General features: G+C 52.0%; 1 protein-coding gene across 3 annotated transcripts in view; it reads left to right on the forward strand.

Moving 5' to 3' along the window:
- Positions 1-24,422, forward strand: part of ABLIM3 (actin binding LIM protein family member 3) — a 102,077-nt gene that overhangs the window by 68,058 nt on the left and 9,597 nt on the right. Inside the window, exons 7-18 of one of the 3 annotated variants that reach the window (XM_054038498.1) lie at positions 5,038-5,125; positions 9,034-9,092; positions 10,931-11,002; positions 11,494-11,649; positions 14,616-14,645; positions 15,708-15,837; positions 16,839-16,937; positions 17,316-17,398; positions 18,886-18,936; positions 21,430-21,564; positions 21,906-21,970; positions 22,647-22,769. In XM_054038498.1, the coding sequence (XP_053894473.1) occupies positions 5,038-5,125; positions 9,034-9,092; positions 10,931-11,002; positions 11,494-11,649; positions 14,616-14,645; positions 15,708-15,837; positions 16,839-16,937; positions 17,316-17,398; positions 18,886-18,936; positions 21,430-21,564; positions 21,906-21,970; positions 22,647-22,671 (993 nt within the window). In that variant the 3' untranslated portion in view covers positions 22,672-22,769. Of the gene's footprint in view, positions 1-5,037; positions 5,126-9,033; positions 9,093-10,930; positions 11,003-11,493; positions 11,650-14,615; positions 14,646-15,707; positions 15,838-16,838; positions 16,938-17,315; positions 17,399-18,885; positions 18,937-21,429; positions 21,565-21,905; positions 21,971-22,646; positions 22,795-24,422 lie in introns of those variants that run through there. The other 2 variants (XM_054038499.1, XM_054038500.1) reach the window with 2 other exon arrangements.

Raw genomic sequence — 24,422 nt, forward strand, 5'->3', positions numbered from 1 at the left:
AATTGGAGTTTAGCCGCAGAAGCTGCAGCACCACTTTGCAGGGCAGTAGCAAGGTGGTACAGGTGACTGTGGTAATAGATATGGCCGGCTGATGTGGCCCAGGTGATAGGTACGTACAAGAGCCTGCTACTTACTCAAAGCTGAGGAAGTTATTCCTTTAGCACAAGTGACAGGGTGAAGGAGGATCCCCTGGTTCAGTCCTCCCAGATGGCAGGTGCCAGCATGTGTATGTAGCGTGGGCGCCTAATAGGTGTTTTCCTAGAGATCTGTGTGGGTTCTAATTTGGCACCATGCCCAACTCCATATCTGAGCACCGGGGATGGATGGATGGGCAGAGGCAGTGTGGTATTTGTCTACAGAGTGCCGTGCCCCAGCCCCTGAGCTGGAATTCAGTGCCTCTTCAAAGGGACCCCTCCTTCCTCAATCCTAGCCACGTTCCCCTGTTACTGGAGGCCAGGGACTTTGCCAGCACATGTCTGATCTCCCAGGGATAGCATGGGCATCGCTGAGCGCCCATGATAACCATCAGTTACTGCCCCTGCTCTCCTGGTGACACTGGCACATTTTTCAGATGCTTCTCTCAATACAATCACCTAGGAGCCTGATTGTAACCAGACTCCACTCCCCCTACCCGTTGCCATGGCAACACATCCAACACGGCTGCTAGTCATGCGGCTGTGCACTAGCAGGGGAAAGGCTTGGCAGAGGTGCAGAGCTGTCTGCAAGGGGAAGCAGCAGGCCCGAGCCAAGCCCACTAGCCATGCCCTTTAGGCTGGTGGAATGAGCCAGTGGTGAGGTGCAAGCACCCCAGGGAGACAGGCCAGTCTAGAGGAGGAGCAGGGGTTTATGTGAATGTATTAGCGAGCCCAAGCAGCATTATATTGTTCTTTTAGCAGGGATTCAGCACAAAGGACCTGGCTGGTTTCTGCATCCCAGCAGGGCTTTAGGTGTGATTCTTTAGTAGCTCACTCTGTCCCTTTAATGGAGCTCATTCCAAGTGCTGTTCGTCAGGGAGGGCATTGCAAAGGAGGTGTCTTGGACTCCTCATGGTTCCCATGCCAGGCTAGTCCTAGGCAGAAGGCATGGAGGGCTCTTCTAACTCCGACACCCTCAGGGACATGAGGGGGGCCTGAAATCCAAAGGTGCTAGCAGAGTGATCCTGCTGGCCGCTGCTCTCACTCAACTTGGCTATTTTTTGAAAGACATTTTTCAAGTGAATTTAGTGTCCTGGAGAGTGGGGTCCTGTGTGTACCCTCATGATGGGCGCTATATGGACAGCTGCGGGGGAGTGTGCCTCATTGCTGCCCTGGAGGGAGCGGGGTACCGTCTCCATGGCTTCCCTGCTGAGCCAGACAGCAGCTGTGGTGGTAGCTGGGCTGAGGCCTCTCTCCCTCATTCTGTGCAGGAGCCACCAAAGAGCCGTGAGATGATAGCTGCTTTTGGTCCCTACTGACCTGGACTGGCTCCAAAGCAGTGACTTTGAGGCAAAAGTCTCTGGACCCTGGTACCCAGCCCCCTGGGCCATCCAGCCCCTTCCCCACCCCCTTCAGGGGACTATGGCTGAAGCTGAAACCTGGGTGCTGTGCATTCTTGAGCTCCCCCTGGCTCTGACACTGACTCCCTTTGGGACCTCAGCCAAATCACCTCACCTCTTTGGATCCATTCCATCAGAGGTCAGTGTGCACATGCTTGGGGAGCAGAAGGGCAGAGCTGTACCAGAGAGTGACCATGAGGGGGGAATATAGAGTGTGAGGAGCTGCTTTGCCTTCCACCTTCTTACCCCGTCCTGGGGCTGTTCTTCATGCTGTTGCCTTGCTCTTCTGCCTCCTCTGTGTCCACGTTACACCACCTCACCAGCTTGTAACTGACACCACTGTTCACATCCACCTCCGTCCTTGGTTCCTGCCTCAGCCTCCCCACCTGCGATGGGGGGATAATGATCCTTTCATGGCCTGCTGTGGGGAAGAATTGGTTCATGTCTGTGCAGCATTCTGAACATCAGCCATGCTCCATTATTCAAGATCTCTGCTGCGACTGGCAGGTGGGATTCCCTGTGCCCAGGCAAGGAAACTGTGCAATAGTGACCAAGTGGGCTGGAAATAAATCAGCTGGGCTCTGGGTTACCTCTGGGCAGACTCTATTGCTGACTTTCATCCAGCTATTGGAATGGACCTGAGGGAAACAGGGCATGGGGAGTGGATGTGCTGTGCAGTGAAGGCTGCAGAGGGATGGAGACACAGAGAGCTCCTTGGGCATTACTTGACCTATCTTTCCAGAAAGCCAGTGCAGTGTCACTTCACAGTCTCTGCTCAGTCATGGCCGAAATGTGAGTGACCCCTCACCTTTCTCCCATGTCTCTTCTGCTCTTGCATTGCCCAGAAGAGGGCTCCTTCTGCACCTCTGGCCAGCCAATGCCAATCACGAACCAGTCACTAGGCTAGGGTGGGATGCCCAGGAGTTCGAGATGAATTATTTTCCTTAAAGCAATAGGCCTTCGTTGTCTTGTCTGGCAGAGCTCAAAATAGAAGAGGCTCCTTTAAATAATTTTAGGCCGTAATGAGCTTTCTTGTGCTATCCCATGACCCTCTGGGTGTTCCAAATGACTGTGAGTTGAGCAGTCAGCCTTGAATGATTAATGAATCTTTAAGGGACCCCAAGTAATAATGAGTAGCTCTCTTCACTCACAGCTTCCAGCAGGCTTTTACAATGGCTGTAATTTTAATCAATACAAAATAAACAAGATTGTTGCATTCTGCTTTGAAGTGTAATCACTTCTCCTTGCAGAGGGACTGTTGAGTTTTAAATTGTGGATGTTGTTTCAGAGCTTGTGATTAGAGGGGAAGATAGGCCTGAATTGCGGTGTACTCTGCTCTGCACAGCCCAGCTAGTGTATCTCAGTGCTGGCTGGCAGCGCCCCATCTTATTTAAGGCCTGTGTCCCCACACAGCTCAGCATTGACCTGACCTGCAGTAAACCTTGCTATTCCAGTCGCGGGGTACACCTCCCCAAAGCCAAAGAATAAAAATAGCCAAGGCTTTCTGAACAATAGGAAATACAGAGTGGGCTCCTGACAAATCCAAGGGGAAGAGGGGGTGTTTGGGATTTTTAGTGGCAGGGCAGGTTTAGGATTTGCATAATCTTGAAACAATTGAACAGATTATTTAAAATATACAATGTATTTAAAAGAAAGATATGGTCCGAAAGCATTCTGGACAGTGGAGACCGCTCCACTTGTCCTTGTTCATTTGGAGACCGATCCAGCCCTCGGTGAAGGCAATGGAAAGTCCTCTGGACTTTAGTGAGAACTGGATTTGGCCCTTCGTTCTTCTGCTTCTTTACTAGTGTCAGAGCCTCCTCCACAGCTAGTGCCACAAGTGGCTTTTCTGACTTTCGTCCTTTCTTTAGGAAGTGAATTTGGCACTAGTGAAGTATGGATGCTGGGTTTGAAGCCCGAGCCCCTGAGCTCCTCTGCTTGTCTACAAAACATGGACTGCATGGGTAGCAGCAGAGTGAGCTTCCCTCACACACTGACCCTGCCAACGTACCTGGTGAGGGGAGTTCAGTCTCCATGGCCCATTTGCTCCTGGGCCTGTCTGATGAAGCTGCCAACCGGAAACAGACAGTTAATGCCAGTCAGGTGGGAGCGTTCTGTGATGTTGACACCTGCTGCTGAAGCCAAGACTAGGATGGTGAAAAGCTCTGTCTATGATTATCAGTGCCCCACAGATAATCTAGTTAGAACCTTTCTCATGATGGAGTCAGTGATCCCCTCTTAGCAAATTATCCCATTCTCCTCATTGTTTCCTGATACAAGAGAAACAGTTAAGTTAGATACAGTAAGTTACAACAGCCCTTCTTTCTTCTTTCATTCCCTTACCAGCCTTACTAGTCCTTCTCCCTTCTGATATTATCGTAAAATGTCCCTTGGGGGCTACGCTGTATACAATACAGACCAGGTTTCAGTACAGCCCAGAGCCAACTGCTGCCTCTGAGCTTAGAAGCCCAGCAAATGAGTCTATAATTGAAATTCTTGCAGACATTTTGAGTGGAAGCAAGCTATCAATTAAACCTACTATCCTTGTCAGAGTGCAGGGAGAACAGACCAGCCACATCACAACTGGGAAAATAGCAGATTGTAATTTCTAAAGTTTGGGCATCATTTGCACTGAAGGCAGCAGAAAACTTTCTAGAGAGTCCCAAGAAATCAGGGCTGGAAAAAAAATAAAGCAGGAATCATTTTGGCTTTCACTCCATTGGAATGGGCTGCAAAATGAAACCTAGTGAGCCCCTTGTACTGTTGTAGGTGTGTCTCTCCCTCTCCCAAGATGGTAAAAATCCCAGTGACAGTTTGCCATACAGAAGCCTATGCCACTGCTATGATATTTCACAACTGTGACCCCCTCCCTGGGCCAAAGTGGGCACCCTGTCCAACTCCAGTGGAGAAGCTTGGGGTGGGAACTGGTGAAAAATATGTCTCCATAGCTGAACAATGGGACATTTCTGAGTTACAGCTACAGAATCCTTCTGAAAGCAAATGCAGAAATTGATCCTGTAAGTCCTTACTCACATAAGTAATACTGTTGACTTTGAGGTGTGCTTCTGGGAGTCAAAGTTTGCAGGATTTGGTCCCCAGTTCACTGGTTTGGGGCTGCCTGGGCCTAATTCTCTGCTGCCCTGCACTTTGGATAGTCATTTACTCCACTGCCAGGTGAGTATGAAAGGCGGAGCTTGTAACATTGTACATCCACCTTGCACTCAGTTTGCTTGAAAGAAATGGGACCCTGGACATGGGTTCTCTTCATGCACCATGGCAAAGATATTAGTGTCCTAGTGTGTCTAGGGCTGGTCTGCCATCTGTGATTCCTTGTTGGGGCCCCACCTCTCCTTTGCTAGGCTCTTTCATCTTGCTTTGTGTTTTGCACTGCAAGCGGAAGGAGTGTGGAGGGGACTGGGCAGCTCCCGCTCAGAAGAATGGAGGCAAAAGTGGATCTGCATTTTCTGCTTGCTTAGGAACCATTTTCCTCTGCTTGTTTGTAGGCAGGAGGGAAGCACTACCACCCAACCTGTGCCAGATGCGTCCGCTGCCACCAGATGTTCACGGAAGGGGAGGAGATGTATCTCACAGGTATGGACACCCTCGCCACAGGGAGAAAGCTCAGGCTGTGGGATGGGCAGATTAACACCTCCTCTGTGCCCCACGGATCCGTTGCCACTGAACTCCGCCGGTAACATAATTTGTTGATTCCCAGCAACATCAGAAGAGTGGCCTTCTGCAAACCTCCCCCAGCTGATGGTCACTAGTGTCACTTTCTAAACCAGCAATGCAGGGATGCACTGAACTGGGAGTGGGGTTACCCCAATCACAGCAGGCAGATGGAAATTAGCAGGTAAACTAGGAATCAAAATCCCTGTGGTGACTTGCCCCAGAAGAGCCCTCTGGAGTGGCTATCACATTAGGCCCAGTCCTGGCTGGCTCATGCAGCCAGATCCCCAGAGCTGTTGCTGACTTGTGGTTAATGCAGGTTAGCTGTGTTCCAATGGTGTCAGAGAATCACCCACTGGATCCCTTTGGGGATCAGATCTCCTTTTCCTACAAACCCAAGCTCCTGTCTGCTCATCGTGGGCCGCACAGGCATGCGGCTCTGACTCCCAGCCCAACAGCTGCTTTCACCAGCCACGCTGGGGAACACAACAACTCAGCAGTCATCTTGTTATGTGAAATGTTCCTTCTTTCCTAGTGGGGGGAGGGAGTGACCAACCACGCCCTGCCAGAACTCTCAGCCCTGCAGTCACCCCACTCTCCCTTGCCTCCCACGTTCCAGCTCAGTGAGTCAGGAAATGCTATAGATTCCAAGGCCAGGAGGGACTGCTGTGATCATAGTCTGACCTGTATAATGCAGGCAACAGAACTTCCCCAGAATAATTCCTAGTCAGAGCATATCTATAAGAGCGAAAGAGGGAGGTCTCAGGGACCTGGAGACATTTTCCTGGAGGAGAAATTGCCCCTCCTGGGCAGCTTGTTTCTCGCTCAGAGTCACTGTCAGTAACGCACGTGCACACAACATATTAACTTCATCAGCGCTGTTGGAGCATGCCTGCCCATGCACTTGGCCAGCACCACTGGAACACACAAGCCACTGGGCCAGGTGGGGGATTCCCAGCCATGGCTAAAGAGCCACCTATCTAGGAACTTCTTTGGCCTCCAGCACTGTAGTGTCTAGAGCATTTCACACTGTTCAGAGGTTAGCCCTTGCTGTCTCCTGTGAGGTAAGGAGCTGCCTCCTTGTTCCCACTTTTGCAGTGGGAAGGCTGAGGCACAGAGAGAACAGGACCAGCATTTTCATAAATGGCCAAAGGTTTTGGGTGCCCAACTTGAGAAACAGACACACCACAATCAGTGGCCACTATTGGTTTAAGGAACATGTTTGAGCTCTCACAGTGAGCCTGGGAATTGAACCTAGATCTCTCAGGTCCCACTCCAGTGCCTTAACCACAAAACCAACCCTCCTCTGTTTCCAGGTTCTGCTGAGTGCGGCACTGAAAGTGTTAAGCCATGCAGCACAGGTGGCTGGTTTCAGCAAGAAGGAAATAAATAATCGGGTCTCTGGAGATGTTCATCCCTTGCTGAAGCTGCCTTTGGGGCTATTTCCATCTCTGAGGGAGGGTGTGTTTTCCCTTTGGTAACCTGCAGCTGCCTGTCACCCTGAGTCATTAATTACCCTGTAGGTCTGTGGGGTAATTGCAGGGCTGGGTCCCTCCCGCTCCTGCACTGCAGGATTTGTGGCAGGAGCCCTCCGCCCCGGGGCTGACTGACTCCTCCGTGAGATGCTAATCGTGTTGGCGTGAACACGGGGGAGTGGCCATGCCATTAGTGTCATGCTGGAATGTCAGCCAGCATGCTCCCACATCCCTTGTTTGGTGGGGAGGCAGGGATGTTTTATGAAAGTTCTGCACCTGCCTGTCATCCCTAATGCATGGCCTGTGACAGGCTGGTTCTGTCATGGCATCCAGGGGCCCAAAATGTAACACCTACAAATGGGTGAAGGAAGAAAAGGGGTCTGGTTTTCTGGAATTGATGATTTATGAACCAGGACTATCTGATGGATTGTGTTGGTACATGCCCAGTCTGGGGCTGCTACAGCCACATTCTCATCTTGACTCTGATCCTGAATTCCCTTGGGGGCTGGTTCCTGCTCTCACAGGTGAACGTCAAACGTTACCAGCCAAGACCTGAGTTCAAGATTCTGTGTTACCCCAGGAACAGCTGATTCTAATATGGCTACCTAAAGCAGGGATGGGGCAGGACAATGCTCCGCTGTTTCCAGGAAAAGCACGGAATCCTGAACACAGGTCCTGGTAGGTAGGTAAATGGGGAATGGACTTTCCAGTCGAGGTTTGTTGTTTCTGTCAGTTTTCTACCTGCAGTTCCCTTTCTTCTGTTTGAAAGTTTATTTTTAAATAATCTGTTTCTTCATCGCTGAGGTGAGTTATTTGTCTGGCATTTACCTGGTAGTGTTTTAGTCTTCTAGCTACCCATCTACACAATCAGATTCAACAGTGACAGGTTTCAGAGTAGCAGCCGTGTTAGTCTGTATCCGCAAAAAGAAGAACAGGAGTACTTGTGGCACCTTAGAGACTAACACATTTATTAGAGCATAAGCTTTCGTGGACTACAGCCCACTTCTTCGGATGCATATAGAATGGAAGATTCAACAGTGAATGACTTACGTAGCCAAGAGAACAGAGGGTCTGTGAGCGTACACTGACTTTTACCAGCCAGTAATCTCAGGCTTTGGGAGTTGGAGAGGCTACAATGGATTGGAAAGGGAGAATTACGCATTATTTTGAGGCACAAAAGATCATATTAAAGCACTGGTCCAGTGCCTCTGCCCGGCCCCCCTATCCATCAGCCCCAGTCCAAGGACATTCCTGTGGCCACACTGTAATATAGAAGGTGCCCAGGAAAGTCAATAAACCTGACAAAATCAAAGACTAACAGAGACATTGCTGGGCTTGGGTGCCTGTCACTTTCCTCCCATCCGGCAGAAGCTGTGGAGCTATTCCACCTAAATCTCACTCAGTACTCCATCAGTGAGGGTTCCATTGGCATGTCTTGGTGATTTGATGCAGACTCGCACCATTTACAAGCTCACAGGGTCTCCCATTGACAGACCCATAGATATAGGAGGGGGATGTTGCACTGGCTTGTTATCTGTGGAGACATGGATTCAAGTTCAAGTTTACATCACAGGTGAAAGGAGTTTGCTGGAATGTGCTTGGCGCTGTACAAGATTCAGATCTCAAAATAGCTCCTGCCCCAAAGAGCTGACAATCTAAAACAGTGGCTTTCAATCTTTCCAAACTACTATATCTCTTTCAGGAGTCTGATTGCTCTTGTGTACCCCAAATTTCACCTCATTTAAAAATGATTTGCTTACAAAATCAGACATAAAAATATAAGTGTCACACCGTGCTATTACTGAAAAATTGCTTACTTTCTTATTTATACCGTATAATTATAAAATAAATCAATTGGAATATAAATATTGTACTTACATTTCAGTGTATAGTATATAAAGCAGCATAAACAAGTCATTGTCTGTATGAAATTTTAGTTTGTACTGACTTCGCTAGTGCTTTTTATGTAGCCTGTTGTAAAACAAGGAAAATATCTAGATGAGTTGATGCTGGAAGACCTATGCATACCCCTGGTTGAGACCCACTGATCTAAAAGATGCATATGACTTGCAGGCTTTGCTCCCAAGAACCCCAGTACTGGAACAGCAGGAGAGGCTGCAGACCAGGACTGGGGATTCTCAGCGGAGCTGTCGGGGTCCAGGACTAGAATAGTGGGGGCAGGATTGACGTGCATCTGCAGAGCTGCTTGCAGGTCCAGGACTAAGCTAACTGGGTGTGCTGTCAGTCAGGATGGAGGGGTACTTATTACACCTGGTTCTGACTATGAGTGGCAATTTGGTCTCTCCAGTGGCGAGTTGAAAGGCTCTGATCCTCTGCTGTTCCCCTGGCTTTCAGGTTCTGAAGTGTGGCACCCGATCTGCAAACAGGCAGCAAGAGCAGAGAAGAAATTGAAGGTAAGCTGGAGCATCAGAGGTTCCTGGTGGAGTTTCTGTGACAGGTGGCTGGGCCAGAAGCACGCTTCAGTGTGCCTCCAAGACAAGCAGACATCTCTGAAAGTGCCCCTGAGAGCTCTGGTCCCTGGCTGGAAATGAGTTATGAGGGGAAGGCCCAAACTGAGGGGGACCCGCCATACCAAAAACGCTGCAAGACCCTGGCCCAAGGGTCAGCACATTCAGCTTTCTGCTTTCCAAAGGGTCCTCAGCAACCCAGAACTTTGAGGATCCCCCTCCCGCCTCAGAGGTTTTGCATTGCAGCCATCATCCTTCTCGCCATGGGGAGTCATGGGCAGGACTCCATTTGAAGAGCAGCTGCACCTCTGCAAATGTCTGCAGGGAGTGCTATTGAGCAGTGTGAGGAGGCATCATTCCTCCATACTCCACATGCCATTTCCTCCTCCCTGCGGAGAGATGCTTCCAGCCCACAGAGTCAGAGACTGGCCAGACTCTCTGTGCTTTAGTGGGTGTTTGTTTGTTCCGATTGTTAAACTGTAGGTAGACACAAACCCAGGAATGTTCCAGGCCAGGACAGCAGTCACCATATGGCCCATCAAAGCTGCCTGCCTTTGCACCCTTCCTAACATCAGGATAAGCCAGATCAGCCCCTTGCTTCCCTGCTGTCTCAGTGACAGCTTGACAGCCACGCTGCAGGATGCAAGCGGCTGTAAAGCTCCTTTCCACCCTGCTGAAAAGTTTGATGACTCGGCCTGCTCAATTCCCTTCCTTGTGTGCCATTCACAGGGCCGGCTTTAGGCCAATTCCACCAATTCCCCCGAATTGGGCCCCGCGCCTAAGAGGGCCCCGCGCCCAGTGGCAGGGCCGCCCAGAGTGGGGGGCAAGTGGCAGAGAATCCCTTCCCTGGCTAGAGGCACCTTTTTAATTTTTACTCACCTGGCGGCTTTCTGGGTCTTTGGCGGCACTTTGGCGGCAGGTCCTTCAGTGCCATCAAAGACCCGGAGCAAGTGAAGGACCCGCTGCCAAAGACTAGGAGCGCCGCACGGTGAGTACAAACCCCACGTGTTTTTTTTACATGTTTGTTTTTTTAGTCATCCCTGTCGGGGCCCCGTCGAAACTGTTCGAATCGGGCCCCGCACTTCCTAAAGCCGGCCCTGGCCATTCAGAAGAAGCACTGGGAGGCCTTTGTCCGTGGCGAGGCTGCTGGCCATGCTCACAGTCCTCGGGTGCACATTGAACATGCCTTGTCGGTTGTAGTGCAAGATGCCAGAGCAATGCTGGAATAAACCATGCCTGCCAATTCACTGACAGGCCGTTGCGGGGGGTAGTCTGAAGGACTGAAGTCAACTTTTTATGGAAGCAAACCCACAGATTGCCTCTTCAACCTTCCAAGCCCTGCAACAAGTTCCCTCTAGTGTTCTCAGTTAACATTAGGTATGATTAACAGCTGCATGTCTTTCAAAATCATTCGATTTTAATGTGCAGGGCCTGTCTTGCTGGATCTGAATCTGGCCATTAAAGTGGACTGGATATTTTGGCTTATGCGAACCCAGACAGAATGCCGATATACAACAACCTTAGTGATTGGGAGGGAATACAGAGGGCATTGCTGGGCAGTTTCACAGGGTTATAGCCCGCTGCTGGGGGGGTGGGTGCTGTCCCTGTCCTGGAGTTAGATGGTGGGGAAAAATTCAGCCTTGATATAAGCAAGTGAAATTCCATTGATTTCAATGGTGTTATGCCTGCGTTGTGTCAAGGCTGGATTTGGTCCCATAATCTCCATAATTTGAATGATGGACAGCTTAAGTTCTGATCCAGTTTGTGGTTTTCTATGCACACAGCACAGAAGAACATCAGAAACCTCCATCTCGCCCCCTGGTTCCAGTATTGGTTCCCCCAACCGAGTCATCTGTGTAAGTACAGCTCAGTCACACAATCTCCGATATGATGGGGAAAGAGTGGCTCCATATGTTCCAGCGGGGACAGGAGAAGGAGATCTCCCTGCACAAATCAGGTTGGGAGCAGCAGGATCTCAATTCCAATCTGCAATGCAAGCAATGGGGATGGGGAAGGGGTCTTTGGGGGTAAGTCTACCCTGAGTGTCTGCCTGCCTTGACCTCAGCAGGCCCTCTGTGATGAATGGGAGATCTCGGAAGAGTATTGCCAAGGCAGTTCAACACCATGACCCATCCAGCCCTTTCCCCACTGCTGCCTCTTCTCTTCCTGGGAGAATGTTGTGCCTCTCATGAGGACATCTCCTTACGTTTTTACCTTTCCTGTGGTGACACACCAGTTCTGTTTGCTCTGATGGGAGCTTCACACTGTATATTCCAGCCTTCCCTTCCCTTTCTCCTCATCTTTCTCTCTGTCTCCGTCTCTCTGCCTCTGTCTCTCCGTCTCCTAGGCTAAAGTGGATAATGAGATCCTTAATTACAAAGACCTGGCAGCTCTTCCCAAGATTAAAGCCATCTACGAGGTGCAGCGTCCCGACCTCATTTCCTACGAGCCCTATCACAGATACACGTCAGATGAGACGCTGGAGAGATATAGCTATGGGGAGGTACTGAGTCTTGGCATTTGCAGACAGGGACCTCAGGATCTGATGAGGGTTATTGTGGAGGGGGCGGACACAGATTCTTATTACAGTTCTGTGGATGCAAATCCTGAATAACTCCATTCGCATTAGTGGGGTACTTCAGATTTACAGTGGGGGAACCAAGAACAGAATCTGGCCTAGAACATCTCCAAGGAGGATTCTTGTCTGTTGTCTGGAAATCCAGGATGGGCCAGGACAGGAGAACCTTGGCCCCAGCCTCCTCCACTGTGGGCCACAAGAGTGAGCCAGAAAACTGCTACAGCATCAGTTAGTGACAATCTATGACTCTGCCCATGCTGATGGAGGCCATTGGCGATTGGTCACACCACATAATCTAAAGGGACTGCTTTGGGGAGAAAGGTGGCCCCAAGGAATGGCTCCTCTGGGGAATGTCCCCCAGTGCATTGAGCCTAGGAAATGAATGAGGGGAAGGGGGTGTCTCCGCAGCACCCTCAGCCCAGCACAGACTCTAAGGACAGATCTGCAGCGGGGTCACTCTGCGTGCAACTGAACTGCTCACACACCAAATGGTGCTGTTGAAAATCTGATCCTTAATTGCAGCTATTTACCCCGCAGTCCATTTTCCAAAGAGCACCCTCTTGCTTAGATGGGGTGCAGGACAGGCTCACCAGATGGCCTGCTGCAGGGAAGCCACACCAGTGTCCGCAGAGCAAGGGTCTCGGCAGGACAGCCCTTATCTAACGCTGACGCCACTGGATGGGGACGGGAAGGGAGCAGGGAGCTGAATGGTGCTGTCCATGTCCACGGGGATATTAGAAAGAGCTGTGTAGAAGGAAACCAACACAGCCCTTGGCATGGGACTTCCCCTGCCCTACTCCTGGGGGCAGGCTGGGACTGCTGGACAATTTCACCCATTTAAATGGGAAGGAGATGAGTGCATGGGTTTGACCTGGAAGAAAGCCAGATCCTGCCTGATCCAGGTCCCACTGAGGACTGCAGAAGCTGAGGGCAGAATTGGGCCCTTTAAAATGGTCACAGAAGAGGCCTTTGTAATAGCCAGCAATGACTTCTCTGAAATCTCCAGTGTGAAGCAGGTGCCAGGGTTCATTGTGAGCCAGCCATCCAGAGCACTCAGTTGTCTGTGCCCTCTGTACCAAGGTGGGAGCAGTGACGCTGTCCTTTGTGTGCAGTGTTCTGGAGCTGTATGGGGCTCTCACCTGCCCAGGAAGCACAGCTCAGTACACAGCCTCACTGTGTTGTGTTGAGTTTCCTGTTGGCCTCAGATCAGGGCCTTGGGACACACTGAGGGCCTGGTTCTTCTCTCCCTTACACCTGTGTAAATTGAGGTTTAGTCCATGGAGGTCACTGACATTCTGCAGTGTAAAACTGGTGTAGGCAAGAGGAGAATGGGGCCCTGGATTCTGGAAAGCACCATATGGGGGTAGCTAAGAAAACACCCTGCTGGCTTCTGGATTCCTTGCACCTCTGCTTTTTCACAGTGGGTCTTTGTCCCAGGTCTACGGGTGGTTGGCTTGTGAGCTGGCTAAGGCAACTGCCCCCTGAGGCGCTCTGCAGCACTGTGCGCTGGGGGCTCTGCTGCCTTTCATCCATATGAGCTGCGCCTGCAAACAATCTCTGGATAAAGCAGAGAATGCAGGTTGCCATGTTAGGGCCTCTCATGGACAGCAACATGGCCTATGACATAGACAGGGATGGCATGCAACGGCACAGACCTCCAACGCCAGGGGACAGTGCAACTGAGATGGCAACAGAAAGGTAGCATGGGAAGCTACTGTGTGTCAGATGGCTCAGCAACACGCTGTTACCGAGGGCTCACAAGCTGTGGGGTGGGGTTTGGAGCCTTTTGCTTTGAGTGGTCTCGCTGTATTTGCTGCTGTCTGGTGTAAACTCCTTGAATTGATGCAATTTCAGTGTGTTGTTCAGACAGCCCAGTGCTGCTCTTGGTGGCATCTTCTGACCCCTGTATATGCATAGTAGGTCACAAAGCCGTGTTTCATAGTGGGATGGTGTCTCCTGTGAACCCATCTGACCTCGCTTAGCTCCCATCTGTTTATATCCTCCCCATTGAGTTAGTTGCTGCTGTTTCACCAACTCCAAGGGAAGCATCATAGCCAGACATTCGCATCTGGAGCTTCCCAGGTTCATCCCGTCCCTTCTCATCCTCTGAGGGCATTTCCCCTCACCTCCCCGTCTGTGCTGTAATGTCATTATTTGTATGTGAAACTCAGACAGGCAGGAGAGAGGAGAAATCCCCGCTGAACACTAGGGCTCTGGGTTGGCAAGAGCAAGACCCTCTTGGACTTAGCATTGTATCTGGAGTCTTGCTCCAAACATGCAGAGCCAGGCGCTCTGTGAACAGGTCAGACTCCGTAGACACGAGCAGGCAAGGAGTTGATTTACGGGCTCCAAGGGCTGGTTGTTTCAGTTGTTTCCAAACTGGGAAAGCCAAGCTTGGATGGCTTCACTCTCCCATACACTGTGTATCCCAGCATGAGGGAAATCCCAGCATGGCCATGGGAGCGCCTGCCTGCCAGTTCCAGTGAAGGGGAGGGGGGATATTCTGCACCAAATGAAAGAAGCTGAAGAATTCCCCCAAAGTCTCTTCCCCAGGGGGAGAAATGAGTTGGTCCCATGAGTTCCTCTACTAGGCATTTCTCCTGGAGCACTGGCTGGATGGGATCAAGGCAGCCCCTCTGTGCTCCAGCCTGGACTCAGAGTGGCTGAGGTGGAGGGACAGGCTGCTATTTATTTCCCATCGATGGAGCCTTCTCTCCCACAGGCTTCCCTCAGTGCCTGGCCATTTTAATGTGGCTGTGGTTTCACTAAGAGGGCTGTAATTTTGGGCAGATGAAGTGCTGTGAGGCCCGGGTCAGTCACATCATCCATTAATCATGTCCCTCTCTCTTCTCTCCCTCCTGTGCTGTCTCTGGACCTCCTGCTCCCTCCAGTCCCTTGGAACGCTGTCTCCGTATTCTCAGGTAAATACACTGTGCTCCAGAGACCTCTGGGACCGCAAGGCTGGAGGTGGGTGGGACCTGCATGGAGTTATAACTTAAGGAGTTGGCTGGACCAAGGGGACCCCTCATGCCTGACAATGGGGGTTCTGAATGGAGACAGCTGTTGGGCTGCTGAATCCCTTCTTGGTGTAACTCCATTGAAGTCAGTGGAATTACACCGGGAGTGAATCTGGCTTATGATGCTAATGCAGTAATTCTTCTGGAAGTTGCTTTCTTCAAGTTAGGACTGCAGTGCCAGCCCCACAGTCCTGCCATGCTTGCCTGAGATTGCTCTGGAACAGGGAGCAGGGCCCGTGTGCTCTGCCCTGGTGTAAGAGGGGGGAGATCTTTGTTACATAAAGGTGGGCCCATCAGTTGCATCCTGGAGCAATGTTGACAGTTTCTGGAGAGAGATGTCCAGCCTTCCTTGGCCAAAGCATTGGGGTGGGGGAGGAGGCATCCCTCTTTTGGAGACATTGGGAGGAGAACAAACAGGGAATTCTCCAGGCACCAAGAAAGTCAAACCACTAAATAATGGGAATGTGGTGTTTCTCAGCTGCTCTGCTTGCAAAGATCCATTGCAGGGGGACACATGACTCCAGTCAGCTCTTGCTGTTAAGCCCCACGCATGCTGAGAGGAGTAGAGCTCACGTGGGAGATGCATGACTTGTTGTCTCTAAATGCCAGATGGCTGCTTTGCACTGTACACCCATTCCACAGCCACACAAGGCCTGTGCACCACCCAGCTCACCACACCCACTGCGCCTTTACATCACAAAGGCTTTACCCTGTCCTAGCTGAGAAGAGTCAGTGTCCCTGGCTGTCATGGGGATAGGGGGGGCGTTTCCCTGAAGGAAAGAGAAGACCCTGCCTTCCTGAAAAGCTATACAAACATCTCCTTCCTGCCTATACAAACATCTCCTTCCCCGACTCTATGACTCCTTTATGAGGCCTTGTTTCAGCTATCTCCATGCCCCAGAGCCTGAGGCGCATGCACCTTCTCTGACCCATGCCCTTTATTCACATCTCCTTTCACCCATCCAGGATATCTATGAAAGTATTGACATACGGCAGAGACGGGCCTCCAGCCCGGGCTACATCGACTCCCCCACCTACAGCCGCCAGGGCATGTCTCCCACCATCCCACGCTCCCCACATCATTACTACCGCTCAGGTAAGGACATTGGCCCCCCACCACCAGGCCTGGCCCAAGTTAAAACAGCCAGCGGAGAGCAGCAGAGCAGCGTGCTGGGATCTCCCGGAGGCCTTGGCCATCCCTTTGGCAGCAGCGCAAGTCATGTTGGGAAATATCAACTCCGAACAAGGAGGAGTTAAATTCGACAGTGCCTGCAGGATGCTGGGATGGGGGATTTCCTCTCCGAGAGGTGTGTGCCCTAGAGAGTGGTGGAGTGATCTGCCTTTGGCTGCCTTATGCACAATCCAGTTCAGCTAATTCCGCTCCCTGGGGCCTTCCTCCTGTCTCATACTCAACTCAGTCACAGCATCGCCCCATCACTACAGAAAATCCAAGATGGTGGCTCCATGCTGGCACTGGAACTAGCGGTGCGGCTGATGCTCGACTTGCTTATCCTGGGAAGCGAGGGATGCATCAGAATGCATGTACCTGTCAATGCTGGGGGTGAATCCTCACACACACCCTGGGCTAGCACATCTTCAGGTGAGGAAGAAGGGCACAGCTGTACCTTGAAATCTGGGGGAGGGGGGAGGGATGGGCAGGAAAACCCAGAGAGAAATGAGTCTGGCAGACTTGCCCTCTGCTGGGTTTCCCTCCATGTTGTTCAGTAAGGCTCCAACCCCTGTAGATAAAGCTCTTAGCACAGTTGCCATCAAAGACTTTGCCATACCAGTGAGAATGACAGGGAAATCCTGGACCGGAGTTTGGGGCCCCTGCAGTGGGTTCTGGGCTAGGCCCCTGAATGGCATGCACCTGTGGATTTCCCTCTGGTTCCTGTCTATCCCTGTCTGTAAACCCTCAGTTCTTCCCTCACGACGTGTGTAGGAAACCACACCCCCCATCCATCCATCCCTTCCTCCCCAGCCATTGACTCACAGGTGGCTTGCTGCTCTTCTAACATGGCTGCATTTAACACCAGTTTTCTTCTGCCTCTTGTTCTCTCTCAATCACTGTCACTCCCTCCGATCCGTGCTTTCCAGGCACAGAGAGTGGGCGCAGCTCCCCCTACTATAGCCAGTTAGATGTGAGGTCTTCTACTCCAACCTCATACCAAGCTCCCAAGCATTTCCACATTCCAGGTAGGCTCTGGAAACCTCCGGCCTGTGGGGAGCACTGTGTCTATTGCATGCATGCATGTGCTGTACGTGTGTATTGCATGAGTAGCACCACTGCCTGCCTAGAATCAGCTAGCAGCAGCAGGACACATCCCATGGTAAAGGCCATCCATAAACAAGACCTGCAGCTTTAACCCCACCTAAACTTCCCATCGTCCAGAGTCTGCTATACCTCCCCTGCCATTTCCCACTGCCTCCTGCCCCCCCACCAAGTGAAATTCCCTGCAAGGACCCTGCCTTCCCTTCCTTAGAGGATCACAAGGCAAAGCTTTTCTGATTAGAAGCTTTTCTACACCCATTCTTTACAGATGATTTATTTTATACTCCTCCTACTCCCCCTAGGGCCCGGTGCACCCTTCCCCCAGAGTCTTCTGGGCTTGCCAGATGGCTGCTCCCCTCCAGCAGGGACTCCAGGGGGCCACCAGGTAAGGCCCACTGCCCCCTCAATCCATCCACTGATCTTCTGAGGGGTTGGGAGGGAAACATCACCTGTCCCACTTCTTCAGGATACACAATAGGGCAGCAAGAAGGTACTCACTCCCTCTCTCAGCTGCAGTCACAGGAACAGACTGGACCATTCGTCAAATCCAAAACTATCCACTCAGTCCATGTAAAGGAAACCCACCCTAATAAGTTCAAGGGACCTTTGACCTGTCCCCCCTTCTAAAGCCAGTTAACTGGCTCTCAAGTTCACCTTTGAGATGGGCCTGATTTAAACCCCCAGACTTGGGTGGTGGGGTGCTGACTGCAAACCTAAATTCCTTATGTTGCAGCTAGCCCTTGTCTCTAGAGTGGGCCGAGCTGGCGACCTGGGACCAAAGGTACCCAGATTTTGGGGGAGGTGTTTAAAAAATCCAGGCTACTTTTAGTATGCACATACATAGTACAGAATTAGCATCTCTCAAGGTGGATACCGAGGGCCTGGACTGGAGCTGCAGCCCCACAGCCTTCTGCTCATGCTTGCCCATGTAACCAATCCATGGCCGCAGCCACCACCATGGTGACCAGCTCTACACACACCTGCAGGGTCCCAGGCTCCCTGCAATGGCCCTATCTCGACCCTCTCCCTGTCCAGCCACCCCACCACCACAGCTATATGTGCGGACCGGAGCTCCCCTGCCCCTTTGCTGATGTCTTTTATGGATGGCCCCATCCCTGCTCCGCTAGCTCAGCTGATAGGCCCTCGCGCTGGTAGGGTAGCTATAGGCACGGTCTCCAGGTAGCTTCCCTTTCCCAGCTAGCTCTATTTCTCCCTTGCTGAAAGAGGCTTTGGCTGATGTTGGTTTGCTCTCAGGTGGATCATGGATAGTTCTTCTAGACACCTGTGCCCCCAAGAAATGATCTCCCTCCTGAAAATCCATCAGTAACAGCCCACTCCATGGGGCTGACTGACAGAGAGGTACCCCCAGATCCTTGGTCTCTAGGTGTCCCCTCTCTCTTCCCCTCCGAGACACCTTTGTCTGAGAAGAGCCAACAGCGGGGACAGGAAGGAGAAGCATCTGCCATTCTGTCAGTGCCAGTGCATGGTGTTAACACTGAGCATGCTCACTGCATGTCCTCTAGCACACACACACTACCTCTCCACCCTAGGGTTTTCTGTAGCACCCATCACTATAGTATCTGGGTGCTTAGCTTCCAAAACAGGTTTAACCCTCTTTCTCCCCCATCTCCTAAGCCAAACCAGACCCTGATCCATCTTTGATGAAATGCCTTGGAACTAGGTTGCATTTTTTTACTTAAAGTCCATGGAGGTGAAAAACGTTGAACGTAACAGATGAGTGACTGGGGGTTTGCATCTCCTCTTCCATGCCCTCTCCATATCCGCTGCTCCCAGCAAACACACACTGACTTCCATGTCCTTTCTCTTTCTTTTCTTTTCTTTCTTTTCTTCTCTCTCTCTTTTTTCCTCCAGCTGCCGGAGAGAGTAACATCTACCGGAAACCCCCCATCTATAAACGACACGGTATAGTCTGAGTCTTGCTTTGGGATGATTGCCAATTACTTAATAGTCCTGGCATCGGAAGAGCCAGACAGAGATTAGGGACCAGTTACACTGCTGAGTAACTCCTTGGATTGGGACAGGGTTACTCCAGATTTACACTGGTGTGAGACCGAGATAAAATTAATCTAGGACAGAGGGGAATGCCATTGTTAGGCAGTCAGGTCATGGGGCTGCCCTGGCAGGTGCAGGAGGAGGTGGCGAGAAAGGCTGGAGGCGCTGGCAACCTTGGGCATGGGACTTAGTGCAGGCACAAAGCTGTGACATTTCACATTGCCTTCAGCAAAGAGCCCAGGTGGTGGGAGTGAGAAGTTGAGTAGCACAGGAGATCTATCTGCTTACCTGTCACTTGGGGGTTCAATCCCCTCCTCAAATATAATAGCAGGTTAGATATTCGTCTCCAGTGTCAGCAGTTGCCAAAGATGGGAAAGCAGGTACTGTAGGTCAGGACTGAGGGATGGCATGGGGAGACGGGGACTGGAATGGCAAGGGATGAGAGGGTGCTGCAGGTCAAGAGGCATTAACAGCAGAGCCCAGGGCAGGGCTGGAATAGCAGGGGTGCTGCGGGTCAGAGTGCACTGGCAGAACTGTGAGGAGAGAGGAGTGAGCAGTATGTGCTTTTTTTAACACTAGCCATAATACAAATTACCTGGAAAAAACTAAAAAAGGAATCCCAACTTCCTGAAAACCTCTGACCGTCCCAGGCGGACATTACAGATTGAAAGAGAGTGTCGGTAACCTGTAGAGAGGGCTGGGGCTGTGGGAGTGGGGGGATGTCTGGGAAGGTGGCACAAGGGCGCCTGGCACCAGACAGGCCCTTGCTGAGGAGGGCTTGTTGTGTGCTCACCAACTTGCTTTGTGTAGCAGCTTTCCCTGTGAAACCGTAACTCTGTCTCTCCTTTCTCCCTCCGTGCGTCTCTTCTGTCCTGTCTGCCTAACACCCCTAACACCCCCTGCTGGCTGTCTGCATCCCTCCGCGCTGTAAGTAGCTGCCTTTGCTGTGTTCTCCTGACTGACCCCTGGTATGTTACTGGGGGGCTCTGAGCACTCTTAGCTGGCCAGGCCTTGAAGTTGAGTTTGGCACCATCTCTCTCAGCTCACCATAAGCCAAGGTGGCAGCAATCCTGCAGGGGTGCCCTCTGCCCCTCGCATGCTTGCTGAGGAAGAGATTAGCTCTGAAGAGGCAGCCATTTTGTTTTCTTAATGGTAGAGCAGGAGCCTCCAACGTTTGCCGTGTGGCCTGAAGCCAACCTAGAGTCCTTTTGTGCAGGGGGGTGACCCCATCCCACTGCTGCTGCGGGCCGTAGCTCTTCAGCAAAGGAGCCATGGGCCTGTATTCATGGCTCTAACTAGAGACGACCCCTCCCACACACACAACCCACCACAGCCTCCTCACAGCCTGGTACTGCCAAAGTCACCTCCCCCCATCCCTTCAAACATGCCCTCTGGGAAGCGCACTCCTTCCCTCTGCACTGTCCCGGGGCTGTGCTCCTTGCCTCTGGATCTCTGCTCAGGCTCCCAGGTCACCATGGCACTTTTACTGCCCTTTTCTGGTGATGACATTGCATTCCTGAGGCAAGGTTACCTAGGGAGGGAGGAGCAGCTGATCTCAGTAGCCCTTGTGTTTTCCTGCTTCCTTGGTTGGCGCAGTAGGAAAATTGTAGGTTAAAGAGGAAAAGCAAGAAATTAGGACCAGCCAACATCACAGTGGGCTCTGGATCAGCACCATCCTGACGGCTACCTTGTAACTCAGCCTGGCAGCCAAAGGCTCTGCATCATGATGTCACGGCATTTGCACCTCAGCGCTGTGGACTTGGAGCAAGATGCAAGGCTGGCGTGGAGCGCACGGGACAGCGCCCTTACAATCAGAGTGCTTGGCAACCTATTCCGACCCATTTTGTGCAGAGCAGCTGTTTGCAACTGAGCCTGGGGCTGGGTGCTAGGAGCTACAGGGTTCTGTTCCCAGTTCTACCACTGCTCTGCTGTGTGACCTTAACTTCCCCTGTCTGTGCCCCTGCGTCGCCATCTGTAGAATGGGGGCAATGTTACTGACCTCCCGGCGGTGCCAGGTGTGATCAGTTAATGTTTGTCCAGCACTCTGATCGTGGACTATTACCAATCAGGACAGGAGACTTCAAGCCACTGGGGAAAGTGGAGCAGGGGGATGTGCCACGCCCCCAGCTGGATCTCCAGGTCTGGTGGGTGACCCATCAGCCTCAGCCAGTTTGCTACCTCCAGTGGCTGCCCTTTGCTTGGGGGACATACCTGGCCCCTCAGGCTTTGGGGAGAAGCACCGCCATAACTGTTTTCTCCAAACTGAAGCCTGTTTGGAGGGTTCCACTTACTGGAGCTGGGAGGCACTTGGTTGTCTGTGTGGGACGGCCATGGTGACGCTGACAGCATCTCCTCCAGAGCTTGGGTTTCCTTCCTAAATCTCGTGCTCTGTTGCTTTTGCAGACAATCTACCTGCAGCTACGAAAAGCAAAACCAGCGAAGACATTGCACAATCCTCCAAATACAGCCCAGCCTATTCCCCGGACCCGTACTACCACTCAGAATCCGAGTACTGGCCTTTCCAAAGTTCGCCCAAAGGTAACGCAGGGAGCCAGACCTGCCCTGGGTGTGGCCAAGGCCACAGGAAACCCAATAACAACCTCCGCATGTGTCACTTTCTGGGAGGTGTTGGCTTTGAGCCTTTATTCCCCAGGGAAGGCCCAGTGCTGAGGGCATGTAAATTAAATCGAGGGTAGGCACTGATGGAAGATGATGACACATCTAGAACCCTGGACCTGAAGTCCCCTCAGCCTTTGGGTTATTTGCCATGCACATTCACCCTGGGGCTCATCGCTAGCAATCATGCCTGGGTGTCTGCCTGCTGTTTGTATTTGTCCATGTTGTGCATTTGACTGGGCCTGCCCCCTGTCTCCTTGCAGCACCACGAGCCCGCAGATTCTCATCAGGGGGAGAAGAGGATGGGTTTGACCGGGGGATGCACAAGGTGAGTGCCTGTTTCCATCCTTTCCCCACCTACCCACTGGCATCTCCTCTCAACTCCTCCCCTGAGAGAGAAATGCAGCAGAGGAGACAAGAAGAGAGCTGGCAGCAAGGTTGGAGGCCACACGCCCTGGCAGGGATCATGGCAGAGAGCCAGGAAAGACTGCCTTGGCCCAGTCTCCTTGTTCAGAGATCACAGCTGGAGTAAATCTATGGCATCTGCCTTTTCCAAATGCTTCTGCTCCAGGAGTGGGTCTTGGGCCATCCACATGCTGTGGGCCCCTCCATTCCAGGCTGTGGCCTTCCCAGGGGAAGCCAATGCACTAGGCCACTCAGGCCCACTTGTTCTTTGGTGCCTTCCTTCCCTTCATGGACTTTCCCCTCCCTTGCGCAGGCACCCGCAGACCTAATGTCTTTGGCCAAGAACCCTGTCCTATGAAATGTGACCAGGGGGAGCGTGGAGCTGCCTTATGGGGCAGGTGTTGCTTGGGGAGGGGAAGGAACCATTGTGCTCACCAAGAGGCACCTTACCTGCTCTGAGTGCAGGACCAGGAAAGTCCAGCATTAGTGGCATTGTGTGCTGACACCATGGCGGGGTGGTGCTGCCACTGCTGATTGGCAGAGAACTTCCCATCTGTGTCTGAAGCGTATTCCTTTCCGTTTCCCCTCGTGGTGCCTAGATCCAGAGCGGCATCGGCAGGTTGATCCTGAAGGAAGAGATGAAGGCACGATCCAATTCTTACGCTGATCCCTGGACGCCGCCCCGCAGCTCAGCCGGCAGCAGAGAGGCCCTGCACACAGTCGGCTACGAGAGCTCACTGAACGGCTGTAAGGAATGCCAAGAGCACCATAGCAGCAGTGGGCGGGCTTCTTGGCTCACACAAGATGAAGAGCTTGTGGTTTCTAATTGGTTGGGAGCTGGCTGACATTTGGGGTTGTGAATGAGATAAACAGTCTTTCACCCCCGATGCCCAGATCTACACAGGCTGGATTAGATCCAGCCATGTGAGTGTAAAAGGATCCACGGGGCTGGCTAGCAATCTCTCCCAGCAGGGGGCTGTTCTGTGGCTGGGAGGGGCGGGGAATGAGTTGGTGGGTCTCAGACTATATGGCCACATCACAAAAATCAGCCATTGGCTTTGCCATCTCTTCTTCCCGCCTCATACTATGTTCCCACTTCTACTTCCATGACAAGGGCACGACCTGGCATGAGGTGTTGACATGGTGGGGAAGGAAGGACACCTGAACCAGGGCCTTTCAACAGCTGGAGAGGTTGGATGTTTGTAAGGGACATAGTTTGCCCCAAGAAATTAGTCTTGGACAACTCGTTCCTCTGATGGCTGCATCAGGGAACCATCTGTCCTTTACACACGTGCCCCTAGGTGGCACGCAGGGCCCAGTGTTTGGGTCTGTGCTTCAGGTATTTGGTGCTTGGGCTTGGTTTTTTGAATGCCTCGGGGAGCCAGAATAACATCATATCATCTGGTAGGGTGTTTGAATGCGTAGATGGTGGAGAAGCCTTGAGGAGACCAGAGCTCGTGTTAGTTTGGTCCCATAGCTATATCCATGAGGCAAAGAAATGCCCATGACAAACACAAAGACAAATACAGCTCCTGAGATCGTTGGGCTTGTCTGAGTTTCTCTGGGAACCCCGCGTCATTGTGAGTTAGGGTTGCACGTTCGTAGGGCTGCCACACAGTCAGTCCCACCTTCATTTTCTGTGGACTGGGGAATTCAGGCCTACAAAGGAATTACACACCTGCAATTGCACAGGCTGGTCACTAGATGGCACCATAGACAACTTGCCAGCTCATCCTCCAATTGGCCTCTTGGTTGGACTGAGTTCCTATGGAGGACTTTGCTGCCTGCTCTGGTGCTGATGCCCCTGCTTGCTATGGGGTCTCAGTAGTGCCAGTCTCTGAAACAGGGATATTCAGAGCTGCCTGGAGTCAAGTCCACCAGGGGATATAAGGCCCAGGGTAGGGGGAGAAGCCAGCCCATGCACAAGCCCTGCCGCTCTAGCTGAGGTCCCATAATAGCATCAGCTCTCGGGGGGGGGCGGGGCAGAGGGAGCAGCAGAGGCAGAACCTGCTGCCGCTGTGAACAAACAGGTTAGCAGCTCTCCATATGGCCAGAGTAACTGTGGTCTTAAAAGGCAGCTCTGAACTGCCCAAGGCTGCAGTCTCCTCAAAGCTTTAGATGCAGTCTCCCCTCTGCAGATGGGCAGAGCCACCTCCCTCAGCCCCAATGGCCAAGCCTGCAAGATGCTGCAGGAGCTGCTAATAGTGACATGGAGGATGGGCCCACCTGAATCCCTGCTCTCAGGCCTTTGTAGAGAGGGAGAATGTCTAGTGGTTAGAGTAGGGATCTAGGTATCAGAAGCTCTGGGTTCTGGTCCCCACTCTGCCACCAACTTACTGTGTGGCCCTTTCTCGCTCTGTGCCTCAGTTTCCACA

Source organism: Malaclemys terrapin, chromosome 8 (assembly GCF_027887155.1).
Source record: "Malaclemys terrapin pileata isolate rMalTer1 chromosome 8, rMalTer1.hap1, whole genome shotgun sequence".
Classification (NCBI taxonomy): Eukaryota; Metazoa; Chordata; order Testudines; family Emydidae; genus Malaclemys; species Malaclemys terrapin.